Here is a 23942-nt window from a genome sequence, read left to right as displayed (position 1 = left end):
AAGGGCCCAAATACGCATTTTCTTGGTTTTCGCACAATAACTTTAGTTTAAGTTAATAGAAATCTATGAAATTTAAACACAATGTTTATGACCACAAAAGAAAGGTTGGTATAGATTTGGGGAGTTGAGATCCCAACAGTTTGGGAATTTGTGGCCAAAAAGGGGCCCAAATAAGCATTTTTCTTGATTTTCACATTATAACTTTAGTATAAGTGAATAGAAATCTATGAAATTTAAACACAAGGTTTATGACCATAAAAGGAAGGTTGGTATTGATTTTGGGAGTTTTGGTCCAAACAGTTTAGGAATTTGGGGCCCAAAGGGTCCAAAATTAAACTTTGTTTGATTTCATCAAAAATTGAATAATTGGGGTTCTTTGATATGCCGAATCTAACTGTGTATGTAAATTCTTAATTTTTGGTCCCGTTTTCAAATTGGTTTACATTAATGTCCAAAGGGTCCAAACTTAAACTTTGTTTGATTTTGACAAAAATTGAATCCTTGGGGTTCTTTGATATGCTGAATCTAAAAATGTACTTAGATTTTTAATTATTGGCCCAGTTTTCTAGTTGGTCCAAATCGGGGTCCAAAATTAAACTTTGTTTGATTTCATCAAAAATTGAATAAATGGGGTTTTTTGATATGCCAAATCTAACTGTGTATGTAGATTCTTAATTTTTGGTCCAGTTTTCAAATTGGTTTACATAAAGGTCGAAAGGGTCCAAAATTAAACTTTTAACAAAAATTAAATTCTTTGGCTTCTATGATATGCTTTATCTAAACATGTTCTTTGATTTTTGATTATGGGCCCAGTTTTCAAGTTGGTCCAAATCAGGATTCAAAATTATCTTCTTAAGTATTGTGCAATAGCAAGAAATTTTCAATTGCACAGTATTGCACAATAGCAAGAAATATCTAATTGCACAATATTGTGCAATAGCAATTTATTTTCAATTGGAGTTATCTTTCTTTGTATAGAATAGTAGTTGAATCAACTTTAATCATTGTTTAATACAATATACAATGTATTTTAATGTTTACTACCAACTGATAAATTAAAACAATCTTTACCATTCAGTGATTACAAGCACTTTTTATTGGGGAAGACGGCTTCAAGCCGTCAATCCCCAATGGGGTTGACCAGAGTGACATTCCCTCACATCATTCATTTTGTTTTTATAGTGTGGAAACCCCCCCCCCCCCCCCCCCCAACAAATCTTACTGAGAATGATGAGATGGGGAGACACAAATGAATAAATTGACTTGAAACACTTTTTTACACATTTCCCTTCTGTTTCTCTCAAAATTATCGTATATTGAGCTCTCCTTTTCACTATTTACGTTTCTTTTACACTCCGGAAAAAATCGGTATGACGAGATATTCTAAATATATCCAACCTACATTATATTTTATAGTGACGTCATTGTTGGAATGCCACACTACGCATAAGCAGGGATATCCTTCACTGGTTATTTAAGTCATTCTCAAAGATTGTGCACTTATTAAAAAATAGTATTTGTTAAATTTAAACATAATGATGGTTGCTGTAGATGATTCAAACTTCAACATGCAATACTTTAATTTGTAGGTCAACAACTTTCAAAGTAACCAAAAGTCCGAGGGGCTACATGAGATTGGGGAGAGAAACGATCTTTTCCATTCTTTTCTGTAAAACTCTGTTTTGAAAATCTTCCTCCAATTCAGGAGCACCTCAATTAATGAGCCAATTATCCACTAAAATAAACACTTAAAATGTGACATTTAGTATATGATAAGTAGTCTTCCATTAAAACTAAATTTTGTGTACCAACATAATCATTGTAATAGTAACAAAAAAAATTACAAATGTTGCATTTTGTAGTTCAAACCTATTTATTCATGAAATTTTACAAATATTTCAAAATGTAGGATTTGGAAACAAGCTTCACACAGTTTACATCAATCATATTGTTATTTTTATTAGTACCTGTATCCCTGTGATGAGAGATGTAACTGGGAACTTAATCAATGGAAATTTAAAACTGAATAGATTTTTCAGTCCTAACTTTCGTAAGAAAAAAATAAAAAATCTTAAGAGCACTGTCACAAAAAGTGGAAAATGGCCCTAACCTGCAGTTCAGTCGTACACTATTAAGATTTCAAAAATAATTGTAGTTGTTGTTAATTGACAGAATTTAACTAGTTGAATTTTAGATAATTAACTATCAAATTTAATTGAATGTTTAGATTTAGAAGATGCAGGCAGATCTCTTCCATTAATGTTCTAAATTGAATCCTAAACTAAAGAAACGAAATTGCATTAAACAACAATTAATTCCTATAGTTTCAAACTTCCACATGTTCTAGCTGTTCTTTTTTTTTCATTCTTTTTTGAAGACTATCAAAAGATACACCCCCACCACCCAAAAAAAATGAAATAGAAACAAGGGCTGTCTTTCCCCTCAGAGCTATTCAGCTCTTTGATTACATTTTAATATTGTATGATGTATTTAAATGAGCAGTTATTGTTGCAAACTTCATTAGAAATTTGAATTGAGATCAGTAAATTATAACTTTAGTATAAGTGAATAGAAATCTATGAAATTTAAACACAAGGTTTATGACCATAAAAGGAAGGTTGGTATTGATTTTGGGAGTTTTGGTCCCAACAGTTTAGGAATTTGGGGTCCAAAGGGTCCAAAATTAAACTTTGTTTGATTTCATCAAAAATTGAATAATTGGGGTTCTTTGATATGCCGAATCTAACTGTGTATGTAGATTCTTAATTTTTGGTCCCGTTTTCAAATTGGTTTACATTAATGTCCAAAGGGTCCAAACTTAAACTTTGTTTGATTTTGACAAAAATTGAATCCTTGGGGTTCTTTGATATGCTGAATCTAAAAATGTACTTAGATTTTTAATTATTGGCCCAGTTTTCAAGTTGGTCCAAATCGGGGTCCAAAATTAAACTTTGTTTGATTTTATCAAAAAATGAATAAATGGGGTTCTTTGGTAAAATTAGTTTTTAGAATTCTATAATATCCTGAATATAATCATGTATCTACATTTTGGATATTGAACCATAATAGTTTTTAAAAAATTTTAAATTCTAATTTTCATTTCTTAAACCAAATTCATAATGTGACATAAACCTATGTTGTGTCAACTATTTAATCACAATCCACATTTATAGCTGTATCAAACTTAAAAGTTGTGTCCATTTTTTTCCCATCTGTTCAGGGTTCTTCATCTGCGGTCCTATAATGCTGCGCCCTGCGAAGCAACTGGTTTTATTTTGTATTATTATGTTTTCACAGAAGATGTTTAGTTCTGGGTTCATTAATTACAAATGCAATCAATTAACAACCCTTTTTACTCTTGAAGGACCCTTATATTTTCAAGCAGCATTTGAACAGATATAGTCAGGAGGTGTTTGCTGAAGTAAAATTAAGCATCTCAAGATAACAATACTTGGTCACAGAAAAACAATCCCATATAAACCATTCAAACAATACAAAAAATACCAGTATATCAATTAACCAAAAATGCAACATTCTCTCCTGTGGTTTTTGATAGACACATAAACATGATAAAAATCATTACTTGATAAAAAAAAAACCAACATAAACTTAACAAGACATAAAATGTCAGTACAGTCGTAATTTTACCCCTTATGTCCTTATTTCAATTATGCCATTTTCACTGAGTGTAAATTATGTTTTCCCCTTACTCCCTCCAATTAACAAATTGAAAGGGTTCATTTTCATTTATCCAACTTTTTAAAATTATAGGTAGTACAGGTAAAAAAAAGTCGGATAGATGAGATCAAAGGTAATCAAGACAAAGGGTTTTTGGAAAATGACGCAGTCATTGTTCCATTACTGGCGACCTGAACTTCATTACATTTCTCTGCCTACCGCGCTTGGTTTCGTATTTACTATTTTCTATACTAACTGGAATTTGCTTGTGTTATCATTATGCATGAGAGGTCATTGTGTAGTAATCAGCCAGGAACCAGTTTACAAACTAACTGGTTTCTGCTTGTATTCCTCTACACTCGAACAAAGTGTTGTAGTTTGACGGGAACCAGTTTAGAATTTGTAAACTACAAAACGTAATCGGTTATTGTTCATTCCGTTTTGGTGTTTCATACCGACTTTTATGGTTTGAATAAGCTTAAGACCCTTCAAACATTAATGTGATAGGTATACTAAGTATGTTTTACAAAAGGATGGAACTGTTTTGCGTTCAAAGTCGTACTATAGTGATATCTGTTATGTACGGATGTCCACTCTCACCGGTTAATTTCTTCTTTTACACGTGCTTTTGAAACTTCCTGTTTAAACATCGCAAGTTTTAAAATTGTTTTTTGAGTGAATTAAACTTATTTTAACAATCATGAAGCGTTCCAGAATCATTTTCAAGCAGTTTCTTCTTCTCTTTGATGATGGAAAATAGGTTTTTCTCAAGAAAATACCGCAAACGATCGCAGAGGAATTGAAACGTATAAGTCAAGTCGGCACCTGGTTAAATTGGCATCTAGTCAAATCGGCACCTATTTGACGTCAATTCGGCATCCAATAATATTTGTTATAATATTTTCTATTCAATTAATTAATAACTGTTACCAAGTACATAGTGAATATGTTGTTGTGTATTTAGGTAAACAACGAAACCAGCGTGAAATTATGTTGTTGTGTATAAAGGTAAACAACGAAGCCCTTACCCAAGCTGTTGTTTTAACAATTAGACAATTATTAAAATAAAATGGAAAACTATGAGTCCCTTTCAATAAATCAAACTTTCATGCCAAATAATGAGCAGGTGTTTTTTTCAGTAAAGTTTAAAAAGCATTAAACAAACAATCCTGTAAAATGCTCAACCAGAGGCTGATTTAGGGGGGGGGGGGCAGGGGGCCCGGGCCCCCCTTTTGGAGAAAAAAATTGGTTGCTTATATAGGGAATGATCCGAATCACTGAAGCGTGACTGGAGCGGGCCCCCTCTTAGGTCAGTCAGTGGGCCCCCACTTATGAAAATTTCTAGATCCGCCACTGTCAACTGGTTTAAATAATGCATAAAAATATCCAATATCTCATGTATTAGTCCAAATAATTATGACGTCTTGCAAGGCTATTTTAATTTTTTTCTGTGATGTCTTCCTACGAAGTTCGTATGGAGGCTTAGTAGGAAGTCGTCCCAGAAAAAAATTAACATAGCCTTGCGGTCATAGAAAGGTGTCCCAGAATAAAATTAAAAAAGCCTTGCCAGACGTAATAATTATTTTGATTACTCATATATATATCATTAAAAATACACCAAAAAAGTCATTAAGTTGAGAAAAATAAATATATACAAAATGTACATGAACACCCAAAAATGTGAAAGTTAGCATTTAACTCTTTTTGCTTAAATACTGAAAAAATTCTGGCAACCCCGTACTTATTTTTACTCTTTTTGCTTAAAATACTGTTAAAATTTATATTTAACATGGGTAACGAATTGACTATATCAGGTGTCGATTTAACCAGTTGCTGATTTGTCCAGGTGCCAATTTAACCAGGTGCCGGTTTGACTAGAATTCTTTGACAACTGTTTGAAATTACCTGAGTTTCATTAGACCTTTGATAACAGTAACAAAAAAAATATTTACTTAATATTTTGTGGGAGAAGAGGGTTCAGACTATGTGGTATCAGGTCTGTTCGCGCCCAATACACTTTCGCACCCTACACGTTCGCACCCGCACGTTCGCACCCAAGGTCCGTTTGCACTCTACTCATTCGCGCCCAATTTTAATTCAAATTCAAGTTGAATAATTGGAAAATCATGATTGTTGTTTTAAATTGCTTTGGTGTAAATACTGAATGTATTTATAGCTTGGTATGAGTAAAACATTGAAGATTTTAAAGGAAAAACGCAAAAGATAATTGTTTTTAACAGCTTGGTCCCTTTGATCTGAAACAACGAAACAATAAAATATAGGAACCAAAATATAGCAATCCACTATTATAACCAAAACATGATAAAATCTATTCAACACACAGAAAAAAACATAGTCAGAATCTCACTTCATTTTGAAAGAAGTCAATGAAACAAAGTTATAGCAATACACTAACCAAAACATGATAAAGAGTTATTCAACACAAAATAAAACGTTGAAAAAATACCACTTTATTTAGAAAGGATTATTATAATTTTTAACAATACGCTATCTAAAACATGATTAAGATTTATTCAACACAAAAAAAAATGCTGTCTCACTTTATTTTGAGACAATGACAACAATTATACTTATAAGAAAACACTTGCTTACAGAGTTATTAAACACAAAACCAATTAAGATTGGGTGCGAACATGTAGGGTGTGAAAGTGAAAGGGGCGAACATGAGTGGGCGCGAACGGACCCGGATTCAGACTATGTACCAGTGAGAAATATACAAGCCTTTCTACGGTATTTATTTGTACAATTCAGGTAGTCTTGACCTATTCATTTGTCTTAAAAAAAACAGCCAGTTGTCACCTTCACTTCACACACACACACACACACACACACACACATATACGTATATCAATTATATGCTTACGAGACATGTTGCATTGTTAGACTAATTACGGTATGTGAAAATCAAGACTTGCATAAAAACTATCCCAATATTAGAGACAGTGGCGTCATTTTTCTTTCAGCTCTTTGATTCAATAAGAGTTTGGGTTGAATGACAGGTGAAAAATAAGACTGGAAATTATACCCGGATTAAATTTTCTGTAGTATTATTTAGCATAGCATGTTAAAATGTGCAACTGACATTTAGTGAATATAATGTAAATCATTTGAAAGTATATTCTTTGTCCCTCGTTACACCTTAAGTTTTGGAAAAAGGGAATACCAGAGCAATCACTATGTCGTAAGCAAAAAAAAAATATTATACTAGTATTTTGTACAAAGCCCACACTTCCGCCTCGTGCAATAATCAGAGATTGTAACAACATTCATGGGAGGGGGCGATATTTCCTCACGGAACTGAAGTGTTTTCCGGACTTTATTATGATCGACAGACAGATCCGCTACAATACAACATCATAGAAAACATCTATTGAAGAAGGTGTGGTAAATATTAATGAGACTATTACCGGCAAATCAAAATTAAGTTCGTGAAGTCGAAAACAACTTCCATACTTGAAGTTCTAGATCCACTACTGACGCAATATTTAAAACTTATAATGCATTTAGAAACATAATACGATTTTGTTGTTATTACGAACAAAAGTATTGAAAATGTGTGTATGTGCGTTTGTGTGTAATTGGCAGGTGGTGGCTTTATTTTTATTTATTTTATTTTTTTTGGGGGGGGGAGGGGGAAGAGGGGGTTGAAATTTGCAGGTCTTTGGAAAAGGGGGTATTTAATGACTATTTTATATAAAAATATGACTGATTTGTGGGTTTCTTCTGTATAAATGATGAAACATTTATTTATTATTTGAAATATACTAAATTTTAAAATGTAGCAAGTTTACTATCGCTTCATTTTATATATATATTTTAAATAATATAAAAACATACAGGAACAAATTTACTGTCAAAATTTAGAAAGACACCTTATTATTACTAAACAAACAACCCAATAATTAACAAAAATTAAAAGTTGGCTAAATGAGAATACCTTATTTTAAAAAGTTGGATAAATGAGAAGACACCATTGAAAGTAGGCCTACTCGGACAAAATTATAGTGCATTTGATGTCATTGTTTACCTGAACTAACCAACAGATTTGCAGACATCAGACTTTTGGTGAAAGAGAAATATATTAATATAAAAAAAAAGATGTGGTACGATTGCCAATGAGACAACCGTCCACAAGAGACCAAAATGACACAGAAATTAACAACTTTCGGTCACCGTACGGCCTTCAAGACATTTTGAGCCAAATTTTTCATGTCTTAAGAGTTTGGATTCAACATTAAGGATTAATGCACCCCATAGTATACTAATTTAAGATTTCTAGAAAAAACAGATGTTATTTTTAGTGGTACATGGACCTCTATTCGGGAGACCTCTTCTTTCTTAAAAGAATTTAAAGCTATGTTGAAGATTGGCATGTAGAAAGATGATACCTGTACAATTCAGGTTATATCTGATTTCTCTGAAGTTAAACATAAGGTAAAATATATAGAAAGCTGTGAAAATTGAAAAATTTGGTTGAACAGATAGGGATTTTTTGTTATTTGGCTTATACGTAATACTAATAAATAAAATGATGCAACATACCAAGAAAGACCAAGTTAATTTATCACTTCAACTGCTTTGTAATTTGACCGCTTACACAATGTAAAACTATATTTACAGCCGATAATATCTTTGGTTAGATTGCTAGCTAGCTGAACCGTGAAGTCAGTATTAGATAAGGTATACTACCCTCCTTCCGAAGTAGTCTAGTCCTACAGACATACATATTGGTTATCTGTCGGACTAGTCTACTCTTAAAGGAAGGTACTTTACCTTAACTACTACTGACTTCACGGTTCAGCTAGCAAGCGAGCTAACCAAAGATATTACCTTTGCCTACACACTCAATGGAATCGGCTGTAATGATAAAGCAGGGATAACCTTTTGTTGATTTCAATGAATAGACGAGATTTTAAAGACAACAGTAAGTATAATATAATTATGGATATCTGATGAATTTATGCTTCATGAAAATGAAAAACATCTCAAAACTGTCAAACGAAAAATTTAAGTAAAACCTTTACACAAACGTCTTTAAAACCTTAATATTAAATACTTTCTTCATCTTCTTTATGTTTTTAAACTCTCCAGATTCCCGATCAACTAGTTCAACCGTCATGTTACATCTGTAACTACACGTAGAATAAACCCTTTCTGTTAGGAGAATTTCAGATTAACTTAAAAAAATTATCGGCAGTATTACAGAGCAAAATGTTCATTGTATTGATTTGCACGATGTCAAATTGACTTTCTGTTTCTACTTCAACAAATACCAAGGCTCCAAGAAGCCTGTATTGATAATCTAGTATTTTTGTAAATGCAACAATGCTATTAATGTTGGATACAAACTGTGCCTTGATTTAATTTTGCTATCACAGTTTCTCTCTATATTTTTGTTTGTTTTCGGTTTAAAGGCTCATACATTGTATCCTGCCTAACCTGCCACCGGAGTATTCCAACATCCTGCTTTAACGGACACATTTTCATGATCCCAAGATATGCCTATCCATGCAGAAAAAACACCCTGTTATTTTCTGGTCCCCCAGTGTGTCGGTTAACACTGTTTTCTCAAAATTATTATAAAAGTAGTCTATTAATGACAATTACTACTATGGGAGTTGAAGGACACTCTCATGAAAGTAGACAGTACGTTAATAATGCCATTTCTACCTCTTCTATATACGTAAGAGGTTTAGCAAGCTATAAAACAAGGTTTAATCCACCATTTCCTACATACAAAAATGCCTGTAACAAGTCAGGAGTATAACAGTTGTGAAATTGAAAAATCGTCTAAAAGAAATAATCCACAATGCTTTTCATCATAAAAATGGTAACATACGCTATAAATTTATCGCTTTGGGATACCATAAGGCATATTTTGTTAATAAGGAACAAAAGGGTAAAACATACTACACAGAGGAACAAGTGATCAGTATGCTGGAGTTTCTTATTGACCATATATTTGTTGAATTTGGAGGTAGACCTTTTTCAACAAATTGTCGGCATTCCTATGGGAACGAACTGTGCGCCTCTCCTTGCCGACCTCTTCTTATTTTCATATGAATCAAAGTTCCTTCAGACACTTGTCAAAAACAGGAAGATCAAAGAAGCCAGGTTATTTAATTTCACTTTCAGATATATTGATGATGTTCTTTCCATTAACAATCCGAACTTTTCTGATTGGGTTCCATAAATATACCCACCAGAACTAGAAATTAAAGAGACCACAGACACGGCTTCCTCCGCCTCATTTTTAGACTTATACCTCGAATTTGACATACACAGTCATCTCAGTACCAGAATCTATGACAAACGAGACGAGTTTAATTTTGAAATTATCAATTTCCCACACCTTAGTAGTAATATACCAACTTCACCTGCATATGGAATATACATTTCCCAACTTATTAGGTATTCAAGAGCTTGCAGCTGCTATTCAGACTTTGTAAAACGTCACCAGTGTCTGAGCAGAAAGTTGATGAACCAGGGGTATGTCAAAGAACGTCTCGTCCTTTTTCTAAAAAAGTTCATCGGAAGATACCCAGAACTTGTTTATAAATATACCGTATCAACTTCACAAATAATACAAGATGGTCTTGAAGTATAGATTTGGCGTACTGACGTTGGTTATTATCTTAATAACGTGTTATAGTATTCTTTTATTTGTCTTTATTAATATTATCATCGTGTAATGTGTTTTCGTACTAATAACAGTTTTTACTGCTTACGGTTTTCACTGTTTAGTTTTTATTCAGGTGTTTACTCAAATTTAAAAAGCATGTCCTGTAGATTGATTTTAGGTATATAGTTTTTTTGTCAAGGCTTACTACGATTTTTTACTGTTTCCGATTACTTTGCGATTTTTGTATGTCAAAAAAACGGCATCATATGTTTTCGTATGAAATAAAAATTGGATCAGTACACGGACAGGAAATGACTATAAAATCCGGAAATTAATATTTTCCAAAGTCGTGGTTGTGGTGATCGCTTGAATCATAAAAAAAGTGATTAAATACTTTTCAGTACTAAAAGTTACTAGCAAATAGTTTTAGGTTGGTGTTTCATTTGCTGAAATTGTTAGATTTTGATTAGTTTCAGATTGGCACCTGGTTTGTACAAAATACATTATTTTTTCTAAAATAAAATGCAGTTTTCAAAATTTAGGATTAAATATAAAAAAGTTAAGACTGTATTCATCTTCAAGTATCAATGATGTATAAAAAGAATTGTCAATAAAATATTGAATAATTAGATTTTGAACAACCATTTTATATAAGAACCCTGTTAATTTTAACTCGCTGGTTTGTAATTAAAACGGCCAAAAAAACATATGGCAGTCGAATGCCTTGAAGATCAGATGTCTGACAGGCAAAAAACACATCTGGACTTCATTTTAACCCCTCTGAATTTTTTTCCACAACTATTCTAGTGATGCATATTTTTGACATTAAATAACAATGGCTAAATAGGTCAGTTTTATCAAATTTGTTCTAACGTCTTTAAAAAGCGCTGTTGAATATGTTTTAAATTTGTCAAGTTGTAGTAGTTTTATTGTTTTAAATATAGAAACCGAAAAACACACAACAATATACGAGTATGCAGTTGAAACCGACAAAATGTGGTTGATACGAAAACATATGACATACGAAAACATATGACACGACGAAACATGTACTGTTAAGTCAGTTTTTTGAGATATTCTTTTGAAGTGACTCTGTGGTTATGTAAAACATCATACTTTGAATGACAAAATTATTTCATTTATTAATATTACTTTTACTTATGGATCTTGACATACTATGAATGACAAAACTATTTTATTCAATAATACTACTTTTTCTGTTAAGTCTGTTTTTTATGATAAACATTTGACGTGAAACTGTACTTATGTATCACGTCATACTTTGAACCACACAATTATTTTATTTATTATGTGTAATTTAGAATAAATGTAATTTTAGCCACGTGTATTAATATCCCAGGGTTAGCTAGCTTGAGACGACCTCTCACTCATGCGCAGCCTCGCAGAGATAGTGACCACATGGCATTGTGATCAGCTTTCGTAAGCATGCAGCACATTTTTGCTTAAGCTCCTAAATTATGGCTAGTACAAGAGAAAAAAGAGATAATGCTGGTGATAAACTCAAAGACATAATTGACAGTTGGAAGCCGAAAGCAACAAAACAAAAAGAAACACACGACAACAACGAAGATAGCGACAGTGAAAGTGATGGGGAATTTGCGGAGTCCTTTGAAAAGTTAACTGAGGATAATGACAATGAGGAAATTAATGCCTTAGAAAACAAACTTTATCGTTTGAAAACCGAGAAAAGACAAGTGGAGTTGAAACGGAAAATTGAGGAGGAAAAGGACAATCTTAAAAACCTTCAACTACTACCAACAGTTCAGCCGTCCGTTGCCGCGTTGGTTCAAAATTCAAAAGGTGAGCAAAATCATGAATTTTCTGACATTATTGCATGTAGCACAGAGAAATCAGGCAAAGCAATGCAGATTGTTGATTTTCTTTGGCCAGAGCCTATCCCTCAGTACCAAACCATAACACTTGCCGGGGATATGGAATTTCGGGTAGGCAAAAAGAAAACCTTAGACAAAATTTCTATCGAAGAGTGGGGTTACGCTAACATTAGAATTTTACAGGAAATGCTAAAAAGGAATACCGCGTTCAATGTAAATACATATCTTAACTACACAGCTAACATATTCCGTCTCGCCTCAAAATATGTTTGGTACTCTGTCCTGCTCTATGACAAAGAGTACAGAGACATGCAGGCGGAGGAAAAATTCACATGGAGGACGTATCGTCAGGATTTAAGAGATTTCCAACTTGTGTCCAAACGTGAAAATCCAACAACGAGAGCCATGAACGATGCCACAAAACCGCATGGAAAACAATCTGCTAATAACGATCGTGCGCGAGGCCCCTTTTTACCCGAGGGCGAGAAATCTGCAGGAACTTTAATAATAACTCTTGTTACCGCAAAGATTGTCGAATGATGCACCAATGTGCAATTTGTATGTCCAGCAGTCATTCTGCTATATCAGGTCACGGACACAGCAATAATTCTGATAAAGTCGCAAAAAACCCGTATGCGCCTCAGAACTAAGATTAACCCATGCAGCAAAAAACTTAAATTGTTTACGTTTTGAGGCGTGGAACCGATTGCTGCCTGCTTCTGCTGACGACGGGATTTTATTTTAAACGGTGTTAAAGATGGTTTTAAGCTAAGTGTTGTTTATGGTCCGCATCTGCTTGTAGATAGAACAAATTACTCGTCCGCTTTCCGTTTTCATCGTGCTGTTGAAAAACAAATAAAACTAGAAATTGAACTTGGGAATTATGTAGTTACTAAAACTAAACCGATTATAATCAGCTCAATAGGTGCAATAGAAAAATCAAATGGCGATGTGCGTATCATTCATGATGCTAGCCTACCGACAGGCATTTCTCTTAATTCATAGTCACTACGGATACTAGTTGTTCTTACATGGATTTACGACATGCATTGAAGATAATTAAACGTAATGATTATCTCGGGAAAATAGATTTAAAGAGTGCTTATAGATCTGTAAAGTGTCATGATTCTGATTATCCTTTAACAGGCCTCCAGTGGACGTTTACTGGGGACGATTCTCCAACTTATATGTATGATGCTAAACTTCCGTTTGGTCACGCGAGAAGCCCTAAAAATTTTCAGCAATTAAGTGCTTCTGTCTATGAAATCATGAAATGTACATATAATATTACTTGCATTGCGTATTTAGATAATGTTTTAGTGATTGAAGATACGTTTCATAAGTGTCAAACAGGAATTCGTTTTCTAATCACTACTTTACGTAGATAAGGTTTCAACATCAGCTGGAATAAAATTGAGGGTCCGTCTCAAAGTTTAACATTTTTAGGGATTGTCATAAACACATGTTCTCTGTCTCTCGCTATGCCTGATAAGAAACGACTAGAATTCCATGATGTCATTTTATCTTTTCAAAACCGCAAACGAGCCAGTGTGAAACAACTACAATCTTTGTGTGGCAAACTAAATTGGGCTTGTCAAATGGTAAAGGGGGGTAGAACTTTTGTGCGGCGATTATATGAAGGTGATTTTTTTTATGTGAATTGGGACACAGATTTACCGAATTTTAAGAACTATCACATAAATATTAAAGAGACTATGTCTATTGTGTTGTCCGCGATGAGATGGGGACATTTGTGGTCTAATAAACGTGTTGTCGTATCTACAGACAACATGACTACAAAATGCATCATTAACAAAGGTAGTTCTAGAAACAAAACTTTTATGACTCAGTTAAGAGAACTTTTCTGGTTGTCGGCTATACACAATTTCGACATCAGAGCAAAATTTATCAGCGGTCGTAACAATGTTATTGCTGACGCATCGTCAAGACTTCATGAACCAGGACAATTATCAAGGCTTTATGATAAACTTGTGAGCCACTTATTTTATATACCGTTTACAACTATCGAGCTACTAAATCACATATCTTTTGACTTTTTTAATTCCAGATGGAGAAACCATGGAAACGCAAATGTTGGAGAACAGTGTGGTTCGCTTGAAAAGCAAGGGGTGGGCTAGTTCAACTTCAGGAACTTACCGTACCCATCTCAAGACTTATCTCGAATTCTGTGAAAACTATGACCTAAAACCAGTGCCATGCACAACCAAAACTGTAGAACTTTACATTGCGTTTCTTGTAGATGTGAAAAACTTTGCGTTTAGCTCGATACGATCGTATTTGAACATTATTTCTGTGCTGCATAAATCGCACGAAAAACCGGACCCTATTGCAAGCTGTTGGAACGTCAGGCATTTACTAACTGGTGTCAAACGGGAACTTGGTACCAGTCAAAATTGTAAGGCACCTGTTACGCCAGAACTGTTGTTAAGATTTAAGTCAATTTTAAATCTTGAATGTCATAATAATATTGTTTTTTGGGCTGCTTGCCTTACAGGTTTTTATGGGTTTTTGCGACCAAACAATTTTTTAGTCAAAGGTCTTTTATGATCCAGAAATCAATTTGCGAAGGATAGATGTGCTGCCTTGTAGCTGGGGTATGCTTGTAACGCTCAAAGTAATTAAGACGCTGCAGTTTCGTTCTAAGCCTATTGAGGTAATTCTCCCCTTTTTACACGGTCACCAGCTTTGTCCGTATGCAGCCTTATCCCGCGTGTTTGTCTCACCTGGAGATCCCTTAGATCCGTTATTTAGGTTGTCTGACAAAAGTTGTTTGTCTTATACTGTTTTTCTCCAATGCCTTCGTTTTTTGTTGCAACACCTTGGCTGTAATCTTCAAAATTATGGGGGACACTCTTTTCGTAGGGGTGCTGCCACTTGGGCAGGATATGTAGGTCTTTCGGACAGTGACATTAAATTGCTAGGTTATTGGTCAAGTGATTGTTTTTGACGCTATATTGATTCTGATAGAGACCAGCGTCTCAAATCCATGACGTCTTTCTGTTCTTTATTACCTTCTTTTTAACTACCCCCTTCTTGTTTGGGTTTGGGGTTATATTTTTTATTATGTCATATATCATGTACAAGGGGGGTGTTAGACTTGGGGTTACCAAGCTAATAAAATTGCCATTATATTATTTGTTGTTATCTTACACAGCCTTGTCTCACATCTGCTTGTCATTAACTAGTGAGGTAAAGTGTAATTTAGAATAAATGTAATTTTAGCCACGTGTATTATTATCACAGGGTTAGCTAGCTTGAGACGACCTTTCACTCATGCGCAGCCTCGCAGAGATAGTGACCACATGGCATTGTGATCAGCTTTCGTAAGCATGCAGTTTTCTGTTATATCTACTTTACGTGACTCTGCATTTATGTATGCCGTCATACTTTGAACGACAAAATTATTTTTATGTCTACCTGTGCGAATTTCAAACGCGCAATTTTACACCAGTACTGAAAACCTTCTATCCTTTACGGGTAGACTTTACATAGATAAATTAAGTCGTATAAGAAAAACAAAATGAGCATGTTAAATTTGATGTATGACTTTTTGTGCTTCTTCGTTACATTTGTTGTTTTTATAGTGATATTAAGATGATAACACAATATTGACTGCTGTACCCCTATTTTTGACATTTTTACTCTTTGAGTATGTTTGTTTTGTTCATGCATCGTTGACAATATAATGGAATTTGATGCGACTGTCATACAAGTGAGAGGTTTAGCTAGCTATAAAACCAGGTTCAATCCACCGTTTTCTACATTAGAGAATGCCTGTACCAAGTCAGGAATATGACAGTTGTTATCCATTCGTTTGATGTATTTTGAATTTTCCTCGGAGTTCAGTATTTTTGTGTTTTTACTTTTGTTTTGATGTTCAAATGTTTCAGAGGAGGTTTTGTTTGTTAAATCTACTGAAAACGAAGACTAAAGACGATTGTCGACACGTGATGGCAATAGCTAAAAAAAATTCTGTGTTCGTTTGGAAAAGTGAAATAAAAATGTATGGTGAATAAAATCATTAATTCCTAGCACGTACAAGTTTGAACATGTTGAACAAACATTTAAAGATATACAAAATGCAAAATGCACAGATTTTTTATCTGAAGAGTATTGTGTCTTGTTAATGTATAAGATATTAATTATCACGAGACCGTTACATAGTAGGATAGTAATCCAGAGATTTATTTTTATTATCTATGTATCTTTATATAAAAAGGAAAATAACAAAAATACTCTGAGGAAAATCCAAAACGGGAAGTCCGTAATCAAATGGTAATATCACAATCTCAAACACACCAAACGAATGGATTACATCTTTCATATTCCTGGCTTTGTTCAGTAATTTTCTTTTGTAGAAAATGGTTGAATAAACCTGGTTTTATAACGAGATAAACCTCTAACTTGACAGACTGTCTTATAAAATTCCATTATATTGATAATGATGTGTGAACAAAACAAACAGACATAATATTATAGGTAGAAATGTCAATAAAAAGGGGAACAGCAGTCAACATAGTGTTATTATTTCGATCATTATGAAAACAAACAAATATGTTAGAAACACTAAAACGTTTATAGACAAAGTACATTAGCAAAAATGAAAGACAAGAATTTAAACATTTTCTATCGTACAACAACGGGATGTTTAAGTAAAGAGCCACGTCATATGTAACAAAGACATTTAAAAAGCCATCAAGTCAATTTACGTTAGCAAAATTGAAAGACAGTTATACAAAAAATAACCATAGCACAATAATGGGATGTATATGTACAAAGCTGCGTCATATGTAACAAGGAAACACAAAAAGGCACTTCGGACGTATGCAATTTAAATTATATTGTTTAAATTTTTTATTGTGTCACATATTTATTTTATGTTAGTGATCAATTTTATGTCGGATAACTTTTCTTTGAAATAAATAAATGTATTGTTTAGTAGAATGACAATGTTCTTACCGGACAAAAAAGAATTTCCACATATAGAAATATTGTTTCCTTTATATACAAATATTATAAAGGTTTTTGAGATCTTATTCTGTAAAATATTGCCCGCAAAAGGAAAACATTTTAGTTGCCAAGGTATGTATTTATATTCTAGTCAAAATATTACAATACGCTTTAGAACTTCACCAAGTATAATGCATGTGTTAAAAAAAATTTGTCAATAAACACCGCAAATATCATCAAAGTTTCAATCGTGAATTTTAGTTACTATCACGACAAAAATATTGACTGAAAAAATGTGATAATATCCATCTTCATTCCAGTTAAGTCCAGCATCATGGTTGATTCTTTAAGGTTATACATTTACGGTGTAGTATTCACACTTAGCTATGGAATGGATATCAAAACTCAACGTTTTGTAGCAGACAAGCCTTTACATATTTGTTCTTCAAACTATTCATCTGTTGAAGTCCGAAAAGTGAAATCTGGTGTAATATGTGCCGCGTTGTGTGTACATCATCAATCATGTTGTTCTTCTGGTTTTGATAAACAAACTGGAGAATGTTTTCTAGACCATGCTTGTTTTCCTGAATGTGTCCCATCCCAGAATGCAACATTCGTCAGAAAAGTATCATGTAAGTAAACACGGAATTCCGAAATAAGTTTTACCTAAAAGACACCCATTCTTCGATTGTTCATAAGGTTGTCATATATTTCAATGATATGTATTTTATGTTACATTTTACTCACTTTTTTCGAAATACATCGTAAACACATTTAGAATTTAACAACAAAGAAGGGTCTAAATAAAAATGTGCAAATTTAAAACTCTAAACTATGTCATAGGTATCTTTGCATCCTTCGATAATGTGACAAAGCCACAAGAACTCTAAATAAAATGGCCACGAAGTTGGGACTCAAACATCACAGTAAAATACATGTTACCTGTTTCACTGCATTCTATTTTACGCAATTATCAAATTGAAAGTTTGTAAACTTTGTAAAATTGGTGTCGAAAAATAGAACACGACATTATCAGTTAAATTGTGTATCCTGACTAAATATCGCAGATAGAAAACAATACATTTTGAATAGAGTGTAAAAATAAAAAAAAGCACCAAGCACAAGTTGTAACTATAATTAATATATTTTATGCAAGCTTAATTTTCTATGATAAAATTTAAGGAGACGTTGGATAAACTATACTTAGACGAAATTCGAATAGTTATGTTTTCTTTATATTATATTTGTTACATTTAAGCATTGTCTTTTTATTGTGGTTTTTATATTTACCTGCGCCCGTGTGTGTATATATGATAATATATCCACATGACAATAAGAGAACAATTTTAAAAAGTCTTTCAGAATGATGAGGTTTTTCACAATTACTCACTGAACAACAAAACATTTTTAATCAAATAGAAAAAAAACCTGTTATTTAGAAGCTCACAACGGACAGAAATATGTGACATGTAAACTGTCTCTGAGTAAGTATTTTAAGAGTTCATTCTGCATAAATATCATAATTTCACGTTCTTGTGTTAAATCATAGATAAAACTGAAGATTACGAAACAACAGTCTCTGAAATCACAAGCGAAAAGACAACAAAGAATGCCATAACGAGCGAAAGAGCCACCCTCAGTGTCACAACAAGCGAACGAACAACAAACCATGACACAACAATGGAGAAACTAACAAGCCAAAAACCAACAAGCAACGGACCTGACTGTAGTAGTGTTACTGTTGGAAGTTCTAGTGGTGTTTACACAATATATGTTGACAATCAACCTCTCGATGTATACTGCGAAATGACTGGTTCTGATCAATGGACGGTAATACATTTTACATTCTAAAGTTTATTACGAAACAATTTTTATAATAAACACATATTTTATTTTGCAAATAACTATTCGAAAATGGCCTCTCATAGTGTAGTATGTTAATTTAATATTGGTGATAACCTGTCCATGACACATCACAAATTATGTCTCTGTATTATAGAATAACGATTATAAAATCATATTTGTTTGACAATCATGATAAAAAAAAATCTCAAACAATTGAAGAAATTTAATATTTGAAAGGAGAAGTTTTACGAAGGGCTATTATTGGCCTATTATTTTAGATTTTTAATTAACTCAAATGTTATTGTAGTCCAATGTTTTTCTTATTTCATAATTATTAATCGTATTTAAAACCTATTATGTACTATAATGATAGGATTTTTTTTTACCTAACATTAAATCTTTTGAAATCGATTCATTTGATAATCAAAATGTTTTTTTTGATATTTCAGAATAAATGTTGAAATTAAAGGCCACTTTAAGCCAAAATCATTGCCACACCTCTTTCTTTTACAAAGACAATATATATCATAACAAAAAATTGATATATAGGGGAAGATAAAAGCATGAATTAAGAAAAATACTATGATACAAAGAATAAGTCGAACTAACACATAACAGTAAACAAAACATCAAGAATAAATCGAGCAAAAGTAACATCGTCTATTGTTAATAGCAATTAATTTATTCGAAATTTTGAATCTTTAAATACTTTGCCTTCGAGCATCGACCAAGAATTGTCAAAAGTGCTCATCTGGTGCAGTAAAATTGGTACCGTTCAAGTCATCACTTCCACTGAGTCAATGCTTCTACTAGGGGACTGCACATCCCCGAGGGTATCATCATCCAAGTAGCCTGTACTTTGGTACGAAAAAAAAAATGTGTTATCAAAATTGACTGGTCCTAGATTTTTTGATAATTTTTTTATCATGGAAATTTGTATTATTAGAAACAAGGAAAATTTCAGAATAACATTGACATGAACAATTTTTTAATATAACAGTTTGTTATTGTATGCCACGCCATTGACGCATTTTGTCAGAATATGTAATATAAGTACATATGTATATATAACATTTCATTTGTACGGTTTCCTGGAAGGGAAATCCGTTGTAGCAATCCGTTGGTACACCTTGTGTTAAATCAAAATGAAAATATGTATTAATTCAATTATCCTCTCTTCAAACCATAATTCTGACTGTCAGCATGTGAAAGACTTACAATCGTCCTTACTGATTTCCCAAAATGATTATCTATGATGTTATGTTACATTTAACATTTTAAGTTTTATACTGATAAATCAGTTTACACCCTAACTATTACTTTTGCTTTGTAAAATTATGGATACTTTACCGAGTCTATTAAATCTTGTAGAACACCAGAGTTCATCTCAGATTTAAAAAAAATGAGTTGATTGTCTCTTTGTACATTGTAAAAGTTGTACTAATCTTTTTCATTTTATCTTGCAAAATTACGGGTTCATGATAAAACAAGGGACAATAAAATACAACTATACAATTTATAAAACAAATTATACAATACCTACAGATATGTGCCATAAAGTAATTCTTATATTTTTCAATGTTTGAATGTAAAGGTATTTCAAAGAAGAATAGATGGTTCAACAGATTTCTACAGAACTTGGCAGGAGTATAAACAGGGATTCGGCAATGTAAATTCGGAATTCTGGTTAGGTAAGTATTCCGAAAAGACCTGACAGAAAGTTATATAAGATTTCTTGGAATGTTAAGTTAGAAATCAAGGTTTCGATCGTGTGGTTTACGATACAATATAAACAGTGAACAAAACAGGAGTTGTAAATTGTTGTTTAGTAGACATTTAAGTTCCTTTGTATATGTTACAATAAATAGGAGAAATTAGGAATAACATGTAATTACTAAAATTTAGGAATTACTTGTAATCCCCAATGCACTTATTAAATACAAGTAATTCCTGAAATGGCCCAGTTATTACCAGTAATTACTAATTTTAGAATGAACTTTTACACCTTTTTACTAACTGTTAAAACAATGTTGTAATATGGTCAGCTGATCAAAAGTTATGGGGATACTAACTATAGAAGAGTGATCAGCCTAAAATGTACCTTTTTGCTAGAGGATAATTTATTTAGCTACGAGATATGAACAAAATTATTATGATTTTTTTTTATTAAATCATTAATGAAAATTATTTTGTAAATTATAAGTCTCTTTTAGCAGCCAATCTGGTTCTATTTTACTCAAATAAGCTGAGAAACCTGGTTGATGAGTGCATTTGCAAGTGAATAATTGGACCTCATTGAATATGTATTCATGTGACCTTCAATTCAACTCCTAGCTGAAGGTTGCCGCTGTATTCAGATTTAAAATTCAGGATGGTTTATGAAATCTTATAAATGTTTAAAAAAAACTTTAACCGCAGAGTGTTTGTAACGTGTAATGTTAACTGGAAAAAAAGAAGTCCATTTATAAGGAATATACGAAATATTCTTTACTTCTGGATATTATATTATGATCAAAAACAAACTTCTGTCCAAGTTTGGTATACATCAAGGATATTTGAGACAGTTATTAAAACTTTAAAAACTTCAACCACAGTGTGAATATTATGTTAACTGGCAGGTATGAAAGCTAAAGCTTAAACGTGTAAAGAAACTAAAAAAAAGAGAGAAGCACAGAAATATTAAAAGTGACTCTTAATATCATTATATGTGAAAAATTGTTTGTGATGAATGTTCCAGTTTCAATTCACAAACACTAAAGAGTATACACATTTGATGTGCCTTATATTCCTTAATCCTTAATTAAGTTAGCCCTGAAATACCTACCTTTTTACTTTATTATTTGGTATCTTGAATTAGATCTTTAATTTTAATTTTAAAACAAAAATATCAAGTTGGTAAATAGCTGTAAAAATGACAAAAGATATCTGTGAATACCAGTAATCACTGAAACAACTAGTAAATACATGTAATTACTAAATTGGCTAGTAAATACAGGTATTACCTTAACCTTTTTCCCCTTGAATACATAGGCTATAATAAAACAAAACAATATATTCATATTGCCGATAACCCAGACAGCTTGAAGGACACCGGATTTTAATTAGTTGAAAATACAATTCATAAGCATAAATACATAAATAAATCAAAACAATTATAGATGATTACTGGATGCTGATATATGACATACATGTAGTATATTTAGTTAAATACCAAATAATAGCAAAGGCTCTTTCATCAACGATCCCGCCGGCCAGGAAAAACCAACCAAAACGAGTTATCTCGGGTCAAACTACAATAAATACCAAATATGTAGTGGAAAAAAGTTGGAAACCTGCGTCCAAACCCTGTGCTCGGAAGACCGTCTCCAGAGGTATACTTGGACAGTATACACAAAATTTGAGTTACAATAATTCGTTACAAAAAAAACCACTAACCATGATCAGAAACATGAATTAAACTAAATTGTTACATATCGGAAATATGTAAAAATAAACTTGACACTACGACTGTTGGGTAGAAAGTGAAGGCTTTCGAAATATTTTCCCGCACTTGAAAATTTTCACGTGACTAAATAAGAAAATTCATACGCATCGTTAATACAAATGTTTCCCGCTATTCGTTGAAACGCGGGAAAATGTAAGTATTACCTTAACCTTTTTCCCCTTGAATACATAGGCTATAATAAAACAAAACAATATATTCATATTGCCGATAACCCAGACAGCTAGAAAACATACAAAGAAAGGGGTGAAATATGAGTAAAAAATCTATAATCCAAGACTCTGAGATACTGAAAGTCTCTTTTCTAAAGTGTCGGCAATATAGCCGTCTTTGCTACTGTCAGACTTCCACCTGCCATGCCTTTTAATGCATCGTTCATTAACTTCTGAACTAGCAGCAGCGGTCGCCCCACCGGCACGCAAAGAATGTAAACCCAAATTCAACGTGGGTGCGATTAATTTCAGTCTTTTCAATATATTTTCTCTAGCTGCTGTGTAACTTATTTTCTTATTTTTGTAAATAAGTTTAGCTATAGACTTATGCCTAAATATAGGTCGAAATATGTAAAAATCTGAATTCAGGTTCAATTTAGCCAAATCAATATAATTCTGGAAAATACTGACTGGACATGCTATAGTTTTCCCTTTTGCAATCAAAATTTCATTACCCTGTCTATATTGGTCCGTTTTGCTATGAGAAATAAATAATTTCAAAAATTCATCATAAACAGTTACGCCTTTACATTTTAAAGAACTAAGCTCGTCGAAACGGAGAAATCCTGAAAAACTTAACACTATCATTGCTAAATCTCTTACAATTAATAAATCATTAGAATCTTTGAATTTTGTACATAGTTCAATAATAATGTCGATACTAACAGGCTCCTTTTTGTTAACAGGTTTTCCATTTAAGCGCTTGGCTGATTCTTGTAATGATTTAACGAAAGAATTGTCAGTAGGGTCAGCAAAACCATTCAGCTCATGTACCCATTTCAAAGAATAAATAGCACTATTAATAACGTTAGGAGAACAGTTTTTGTCTATCAAATTAGTTATGTACAATGCGACGTGCATAGGAGCAGCGGGTAAATTATTAAAACCATGTTCTTTGATAAATGCGCTCCATCTGTTGAAACTTGAAAAGTATGTCTTGTTTGTATTGTTACTTCTTGAGTTGAGAAGAAATGACGACATCTTTCCGGTTAAATCATAAAGAATATGGTCTTTAGAAACTCCGCTTGCCTCCACAGCTGCTCCGACATTCCGCTTCAATCCTATTCCTGCAAAATAGAATTACTTAATCAAAACGCTAGCCTCATAGCTATCAATCTGAATTTCAGCAACCCTGTCTTGAAAACACCATTTTTTCCTGCCCCCTTGACGATACAATTGTTTTGTGGTAAATAATAAATATTTCTCACAAAATCGAAAAATTCACCATCTCTATGTAA

General features: G+C 32.8%; 1 protein-coding gene across 1 annotated transcript; it reads right to left on the bottom strand.

Moving 5' to 3' along the window:
- Positions 1 to 21990: 21990 nt before the first annotated feature.
- Positions 21991 to 23865, bottom strand: LOC134682015 (uncharacterized). Its single transcript, XM_063541623.1, has one exon. It carries the CDS (start codon positions 23683 to 23685, stop codon positions 22759 to 22761), a length of 927 nt encoding a protein of 308 aa, XP_063397693.1. The 5' UTR covers positions 23686 to 23865; the 3' UTR covers positions 21991 to 22758.
- Positions 23866 to 23942: the final 77 nt, after the last annotated feature.

Source organism: Mytilus trossulus, chromosome 8, assembly GCF_036588685.1.
Source record: "Mytilus trossulus isolate FHL-02 chromosome 8, PNRI_Mtr1.1.1.hap1, whole genome shotgun sequence".
NCBI lineage: Eukaryota > Metazoa > Mollusca > Bivalvia > Mytilida > Mytilidae > Mytilus > Mytilus trossulus.
The sequence above is the reverse complement of the archived record's forward strand: the minus strand, read 5'-3'. Positions and strand labels throughout refer to the sequence as shown.